Source organism: Lentinula edodes, assembly GCF_021015755.1.
Source record: "Lentinula edodes strain Le(Bin) 0899 ss11 chromosome Unknown C8R40scaffold_36, whole genome shotgun sequence".
NCBI classification, from domain to species: Eukaryota; Fungi; Basidiomycota; class Agaricomycetes; order Agaricales; family Omphalotaceae; genus Lentinula; species Lentinula edodes.
In genome coordinates this window covers 315,704-323,764 of record NW_025764342.1, presented here as the reverse complement: position 1 = coordinate 323,764, position 8,061 = coordinate 315,704, and the positions used below count along the sequence as shown (strand labels likewise).

Sequence of the window (8,061 nt, the reverse complement as noted above, 5' to 3'; positions counted from 1 at the left end):
AAAGCACATGTTGTATCAGTAAGCATAAATAATAGATCAGGTGACAAGATAAGACAAGATATAGGATAAGGGAGATAGAAGATAAGACAAAAGATAAAAGATAAGACAAGGGATAAGGAGAAAGATAAGATGAAAAAGAAGTGATCGTAACAACTAGGGGCTGTATATGTAGTACCTTCAGGGTAGAGAATAAGACAATAAGAAGAGACTAGGTAAAAAGGGAATGTGTAGTGAGAAAGAACAATAAGGAAGAGTAGATCTTGGAGTACCGAGGGCCAGAACAAGGTGCCAAGGCATGGTCTTGACATTGATCTATCTAGCCTTCCATTCCCAGCCAGGCCTGCATTTTGGCACTCACTCAAGGGGAGCCAGAAGATAATTTGGTCCCACTTCCTGGCTACAAATGCCAAGCTTTCTCCTGATGAAGCTTGAAGTGTATGGGTCCCTGAATAATTACTTTCACTGTAATCCAGCTATTTTTACTCATTTCTTGAACATTTCTTGTACAATACACACAGTATAGCATATTACTCTAAACAGTTATATGTGGCAATGTAAGCTATATAAAACCTCAAAATTGGGTAATTCTGAGTACCAGAATGACGGAGCAAGGTTTCTGTGCTGTTGACATAATGACTTCCAAATTTGGGGGTGTGGATTTGATTTGCACATCACTGTATATACAGCTATATACGAAGGGATTGCATATCAAATTGTATTTTCAACCTCTTCTAGCTTTCCAAAGTCGGCAGGGACGATAGTAGTAACTGGGCTTTTCTAAATCTGTACAAGAATGGCCTAATATGGAAAATTTCAGTTTGGCCCTATTTTCGAAGTCTCATTTCAAGGAGATCAAATAAATGACTGGCGGGGAAATTTGCTCTTCAGTCTCCCGCTCTCTCTGCTCAAGTATCCTTTCCAACCTTTTCCGAAGTCAAACGCTTGCGATCAAATTCGAAATTCAAACAATGCTAATAGTTACGTAACAGTCAAATCACGGGTCACGGGCTCGCAACGTTGAACACAGCCACCATCCCTCCAGCTCTTTCCGACTCCGAGGAAAGTCCCCTTCGTTTCCGCAAGGTAGACAACATCGAATATCGGCTCGGGGGTACCAACACAAAAAGAAAACTAGTGATGTTGGAATTGAAGGAGCAGGTACCTGAGGTACCTTTAAGTTGGTATTTCAAGTACATTCTGCCCCCTCTTCCCGATGGGATAGATACAAAGAAGATTGTTGCCTCGTTGAAGAAGTCCAAAGCGATCAAGAACAATTCATGGGCCGGCATCCCAGAGCATCCACGTGACGACAGCCGACATGAAGACGACGTCTATGCTGGACTCGAGAACGTATTTGAGAGAATCGTTGACGCTGCGAAGACGCAAATCCCTGGACTTGAACAGAAGTCTGCCTTGAAGCTTACTCCTCATGCAAAAGCAACTTCCGAACGTGATAGTACTACAATGCCCGATGGCCATTTCACATCAATCGACGAAGCTGTGCGATTAAGTCGTTCCGGAGAAGAACCGTCCCTTTACCAAGTCTGGAACTCTCATGAGTTCAAAAAGGGTAACGAGAGAGTGCGGGACATCATGAACCAAGTGAGGATCCCATATCCTACCTCGCCCATCTCAGTTCTTATCATGGACCTTTTAGTGTGTTTCTCAGGTTGTCTACAACATGCAACAAATCATGGCCTTGGACCCGTGTCGGCGGTTTACGTTTGGGACGTCGATCATGAATCGCTCGTTCAGACTTTGGTTTTGCTCTCGCGGTGCATTCTTCACAGCTGAACCTTTTGATTTTATATCAGTATGGCGCCGTAAAACTCGCCGAATTTAACTAATCTATCTCCTTTTCACAGGAACCTGAAAAGCTTGTTCATGTTTTTTTAGCTTTTGCGTTCGCATCACGTACTGATGCGGGCTGGGATCCATCCATGTCGTTTATCTTGCCCGCCTCTCCTACAGAAAAACGACAATATCGAATCCGAGTTGGGGACAAGACCTACATCACTGTCAAGATGCTCTCTGATCATGCAGCGGATAGCCCAATTGGCCGTGGCACACGTGTTTGGCTTGTCATCGATGAGGCTGGTCCACCTGACTGTTATTATGTTCTCAAGGATGTCTGGGTCGACAATGGCCGCGAAACTGAAGATGAAATTCGTTCAAACCTTCTCAAGGATGTTGAGCTCAAATGTGGTTCCGATGCTTGCGCAACGGTCAAAAAGCATCTTCTTACCCCAATTGCTTTTGAAAAGCTCCTCATTGGCACCAATGTCGATGACACATCTCAGGTAATCATGCGGGGTGGTTCCCTACCTAAGACTCTCCAACACCTCAAGTTGTTTGTACCTCAACAATCTCGATCTACGACCCGAAGTCAGGTATCAACCAGGCAAAACCCTGTGGATGCAGTCTTTTCTGGGACATCAGCACGTTATCTTCCGGTTGGGGATCCAGTGCAAAATGGTCCCCAAGTTACATCTCGATACCACTATCGTATCGTATTTCAGGAATACGCAACCACCATGTATGACGAGAAGAATCTGGGCAATGCTCTTCGAGCATTGGCTGATGTGACTGATGGTTTGTCTTCAGCTAATGATTTGTACTATCTCTGATACAGACTTTTCTATAAGCTCTACGGTGGATTCATAAGAGCCAATGGGTCCACAGAGACATAAGCTCCGGCAATGTCTACTGGTACGACTGCGGGGCTGTGGGCCTCCAAGGTTCGAACCGAGGACTTTTAGGGGACTTGGAATTCGCTAAAGTACGGAAACCGGCCTCCACTCATGAAGTTCGCACGGTACGTCCTGCTGGATTGCAATTCTCTCGCATACTGATTGTTCTTGAATTCAACTAGGGCACGTTTAACTTCATGGCTTCTGAAGTTATCACTGGCCGCTACTTGTTCTTACCCGCCGAAGACTCATATGGTGGCCCAGAACAAATCCCAACAAGTTCAATCGACCAGCCACCTTTCGCCTTCAACCCTCTTCATGATATAGAATCCATCTGGTGGATTCTTGTCTACCTTCTTTACTTCAATGATGACAAGGAACATATTGCTGATCTCGAGCTTGCTACTGCCCGCGCTCAGAAAGCCTTGGTTCTATTCACACAAATCCTGGATCGAGCAATGTTCCTACAGACTTCCCGTCAATTGACGGTGGAAGGAACTTCTTTATCGCCGTCTTTCCGGTTCGTCATCAATACCTTACGTGCAATCGCAATAAAACTTCATACTGCATTTCGAGACTCAGAGGCGAAAATATCCGTCATCGAAGAAACAGCTTTCGATATTCACGAATATGTGGTTCAAGCTCTGAGACTGCCTTGTAACAATCCTCAGGTCAATTCTATCGAACTGGTCGGAGTTTCCAGGCCACAGAAACGTAAAATCGACGAAGCTGAATCCGGTCATGAGGATTCCAGCAACAAAAGGTGAGTCTCTGTTGAAATAATCTCCAGTTCAGTCATTTTAATCGTTGTTCCAAGAACTAAGAAGTGAATCCCGCTCTACAATTTAACAGAATGAATCATATCTATCCACACATCATGAAATATCTTGTTTCGATTACCGTCACCTGTACTTCTTTATTTTTCACCTGTATTCATGATCTCATAATTATCAGAGTCAGTCGGATACTCTACAACTGTATTGAATCGTTATAATTTCTACCTACTCTGAATAGGACCGAAAAACCAAATGAATCACTTTGCGCCTTTGAAATGCTGAAAGCTTCATGGATAGATCTACGTGGTCCATTTCGTGTAGAGCTGTTTTGCTATGGCAAAATAAGTTCTGTTGCTGGTCGACATTAATGTATACAACACATGACGTAGAAGAGTTTCTGCGAAGTGGCTCAAGATCTCTCAAGATGCGGGCCAACCTTTTCGAAATCTCGTGTTTCGATTTACTACGTTACATATTCCGATACAGTATAGATAATGACATAGAGTTGATATAATCCCATCACCAAGCCAAGAATCGAGATTCTCACAGATATTCATCGAAGGATTAGTACAAAGGGAAAAAATGTGCGGGGCCTCCGGTAGAAATAATAGTAAAAGTGAAGTCTGAAATAATACAAAACAAGAAAGCAGCGTGAATCATGGACGTGGTGTAACGGTATGGAAAATGTTAATCAAAGTCGAGCGGAAGCTTGCTTTGGTAGGTACGAATCTCACCGGTGAGAATGTTCAAGGTGTTGAGGATTGTCCGGAATTTGCATCTGTCGCAGTATTCATGATCCAATTTGCGTCTTCACGCCGCGGCTTCCACTGTGATCCGGCAATAGTCTCCGAGTTAGATGAAAACCCATACAATGAAGGAGGTGCTCTGAGCGTCATTACTGGTTCGCCAATAGCCTCTCCTCTCAAGGGATAGCTATCGGAGTTCGCACTTTCCATCAAGCCATTTTCTTCTTCTTTCCCGGCCCACCCACTTAAACTACTATACGAGGACGAAGGAAAGTGGTGGAATGGAGGTGAAGGCGAAGGCTGACGGTGAGTAGTTGAAGGTTCCATTTGGCCATGTGAATGGATATTCGCAAACTCTTCGTGTGTCTTCAAAGATTGGTCTCGTTCTGGATTTTGAAGATGCGGATCAAGTATAGAGGCAACATAGCCTACATGTCCAGAGGAAGCTGGAATCCAGGAAGTTGATGGTGATTGCATATTTGAAGTCTGATAAGTTTCTGGATCTGTCCCAGCCAAATCCGGGCCTAAATCACCATGTGTTGGCCACAGGGGAAGCATCTGTTTCTTACGTCAGATACTACCAAACCGAAGGAGCGTGAGGACAAAGGGAAACGTGCCTGCTCCCAGCCCATTTTATCAGTGCTAACCATTTGTGCCACGCCAATACCCTTCCCTTTGTCTGCCATTCGAGCCACAGTGTCACCTTCCTCTTCCATGAATTCAGTGGCGAATCCTCTGCGCCTTTCGCTTTCAACTTGCTGCCATGTCAAAGAAGTCTGTGCAGAATTGGGGTTGTTCGAGATGGGTTCACGATGGGGCGAGGCAGACGGACTTGGCGAAGGACTTGAATCAGTATTTGTGGATGTAAAGTAGCTCCAGTGTTCACCCCAAGTGGACGTCCTTCGATGCGATTGGTTAAGAAAGGCATTCCGACGTCCTGATCGGAGTTCGCCTCCTACCGGAGATGCAGGGCTTGAAGGAGGTAGAGAAGCACGGCTGGCCGGTCGCAGATGGGTGTCTTTGTGTGTGGGGCTCAAGGAGACATCGGTCGCATTACTGTTCAAACTTCCAGTGGGCCAGTGATATTCAGGAGACGTTTCTATTAATGTGTTGTTGAGTGTTAAGGTAGATCGCGTCGACCAGGCTCTTCGACGTTGAGGCATCCCATCACTGTGTGTACGCGGATAAGGATACGGCAGAGGAGCCGAAAGAGGAGCAGAGCTCCTTTGGGAACGAATGGGACTAATACTCCCGCTCCTTTGGCCGGTCATATTGATCCGATTGCTATTTTCATTGTCGTAGTTACCGGTATCTTCGGGCGCAGGTAAACTGTACGAGAAGGACGAATACGATGGAACCATAAATGACATTGTGGCCAAGGAAGAAAGATCCGATGACGGGGTGCCAGAGGCTGAGGACGGCTGAGGACTTGTTGGTGAAGTAGATATGGAAGACAAATGTTCATCAACCGCGTCACCTAGACCGCTCGAAACGTCGTTGATCTGAATTCGAGGAGTCACACATGATGGTTCGGAAGAATGGATTGGATATGGATGAGATATGGGATAGCCAGATCGTCCACGAACTGAATTAGAACCTGGTATGGGGTAACTGTTGGCATGGTGGCGTCGTGGAAGGTATCCTCCACCAGGTGATACAGAGGAAGAGGATGGGGAAGAGGAGTAAGAATACATTGTAGACATTGACGGCGGAATGGCTTCTGCAAATAGCTGACCCAAGTCATAACCACCATTTCCACCATGATTTCCTTTCTCATCATAGAGCGAAGCCTCTCCGTCTCTGTCTACAATGCCATCTTCAGGCGTCAGCTGGAGTCTGGGCCGTGTGGGACGTGGAGCAGCTGGCTCAGAGAGCGAGCGTTTGAGGAAAAGGCGCGTGAGAGGGACAGACGTAGAATTGAGCGGATTCATTGTATTGAGGTTTTGTGAAACTACGAAGGGAATGGAAAATTGAGGTTAGCATATTGTATCAGTAGACTGACCATACCGGAAGCACTACCGCCCACGCCAAACAAGCCCCATTCGCCACCAGCGCGTCCACGTTCTCTCTCTGTTTCATTGCTGGAGCTTGACCTTGAAGAGCCTGTACGACGATATACAAATGATAAGCCCGGAGATAAAAACACGATATGCATGAATAAACTCACTTGGGACTTCCCCCACGACCTCCGCACGTTCTTCAGGGCTGTAAGAAGTGAGCCAACTATGATTTCCAAAATCCCCGTGGAGAAATCCCTCTTCAACGCCAAACTCGGGCACGTGTGCATATAAGGTTTGCTCACTGCGTCGGGACTCTGTTTCATCTTCCCTCCGATCCTCACCAGGATCTTGACTTTGTTGATGTTGATCTACATCCATCTCCCGAGCCTGTCTCGTGATAGATGCATTGGCGCTCCCTCGAACCCTTGTATTTGCCTCCTCTACCCACTCATGGGACTTCTGTGCTGCCATACCAACTATGTCCATCTCCTTTGCATTGCCTTTCCTTTTCTCCCTTTCTTTCATGCCCCTCTCTCTCCCCTCTCTCCTCTCCTTTCTCTCTCGATCCTTCCTCTTCCTTTCCTTCTGTTTCTCGTCGGCCACTTCCCATTCGCGTACCGCAACTTCCAACGCCCGGCCTTCGAATCCCTGCGCGAGCATATCGGCAATCGCGTCTACGCGGGCATCCGTTTCGTTTTTGACAATAGCTGTAGCAGATGGGTACCAAGTGGAAGCCGAGGAGAGGGAATCAATAGCAACGGTCTCGCTGCCACCCTGCTCTCTAGGCTGGTCACTTTCCCGTTCACTACTCTGAGATTCATCAATGCCGGTAGACAGCATATTCGAGTTCGAGTCAGTTGCAGACAATGTCCGGAAAACATCGGCAGTCACTACTTCTCTTTGTAGATTAGACGTAATTAGATTTCTTGTTGAGATTTCCGAAGGGTCATCAACAACGACAGCACTGCCGGCGCTCGATGCTGACAGGGTTTGAGTGGATGTAGTAGCTGGGTCCTTAGGATTCGATAATGTATCCACCGTCCTGAAGCTGACAGGCTTGCTCGTACTTGAACTCGCCCGAGGTACCAGCTGTATTCTTCTCAATCCACCTTCATTCGGTTCTTGAGGTTCCTCATTCGCCTTGTCTTGACCAGACTCCTCCACCATATCAGCACTTGCTTCATTTCCTGCGCTTGAAGCCACACTGTCTCCTCCCTGCCCGGCTTTCAACCTCCCTCTACCTCTACCTCTACCTCTGCCTTTCCCTCGATTGCCCTTACTTCGGCTTTTCCCACCACCTCCGCTTCCACCTCCGGCAGGACTGAACCTCCAATCCGGATATCTCAGACGATGTTCCTCCTGCGCAATCCTCGCGCGGGCCTCCCATTCTGCGCGTTCAGGGGGAGGTAAAGACCGCCATACTCTCCCGATAATCTTACTCAACGTGCTATGATTCCCTTCAATCTCCGAAGAAATCTTGCGACTTCGGATGAACGCACTCCGGAAAAGTATGAAAGCGTTGGGTGGTCGTGGGATGTGATGATAAGATGTCGGGGGATAGGATGTTGGGTAGGTGGGGTAGGCGACACTGTGAATGGCTCCCGGATCGTATTCCACTCCAGAAACGGTAGGAAAGGAGGAATATGTGGTGTTTTCTGGATTCAATCCACCTAGATCACTTGCAACTTCTGTGATACGAGCACCAGGTGAGCCATCACTAGCAGTGGCTAGCGACATATCGGGAAGAAATGTGTAATTGAATGTAAGGGGACCCGTGCGAGCAGGTTTATTTCTAGTGTTGATAGTCCTGCTCGGATTGCCTCCATCGCTGGTAAGTCCACTGCCACCT

At 47.0% G+C, this 8,061-nt stretch overlaps 3 protein-coding genes across 3 annotated transcripts; 2 read left to right on the top strand and 1 right to left on the bottom strand.

The window, feature by feature from the left end:
• Window positions 1-599: 599 nt before the first annotated feature.
• Window positions 600-3,520, top strand: C8R40DRAFT_1267414 (uncharacterized protein; the record flags this gene model as incomplete). Its single annotated transcript, XM_046233963.1, has 7 exons — window positions 600-676; window positions 990-1,602; window positions 1,658-1,813; window positions 1,866-2,592; window positions 2,646-2,815; window positions 2,873-3,453; window positions 3,481-3,520. 7 exons carry the CDS (start codon window positions 600-602, stop codon window positions 3,518-3,520), a joined length of 2,364 nt encoding a protein of 787 aa, XP_046082755.1.
• A 984-nt stretch (window positions 3,521-4,504) lies between these two features.
• C8R40DRAFT_547958 (uncharacterized protein) lies at window positions 4,505-5,593 on the top strand. The gene is made up of 5 exons (XM_046235417.1): window positions 4,505-4,518; window positions 4,587-4,701; window positions 4,760-5,081; window positions 5,133-5,283; window positions 5,342-5,593. The coding sequence occupies exons 2-5, from the start codon at window positions 4,677-4,679 to the stop codon at window positions 5,456-5,458; spliced, it is 615 nt and encodes a 204-aa protein (XP_046082754.1). The 5' UTR covers window positions 4,505-4,518; window positions 4,587-4,676; the 3' UTR covers window positions 5,459-5,593.
• A 1,936-nt stretch (window positions 5,594-7,529) lies between these two features.
• Window positions 7,530-7,751, bottom strand: C8R40DRAFT_1024170 (high mobility group box domain-containing protein; the record flags this gene model as incomplete). The annotated part of the gene is made up of 1 exon (XM_046223048.1): window positions 7,530-7,751. A coding segment is annotated over one exon (222 nt), but the record flags the coding sequence as incomplete, so codon positions are not given.
• Between the last annotated feature and the right edge of the window lie 310 nt (window positions 7,752-8,061).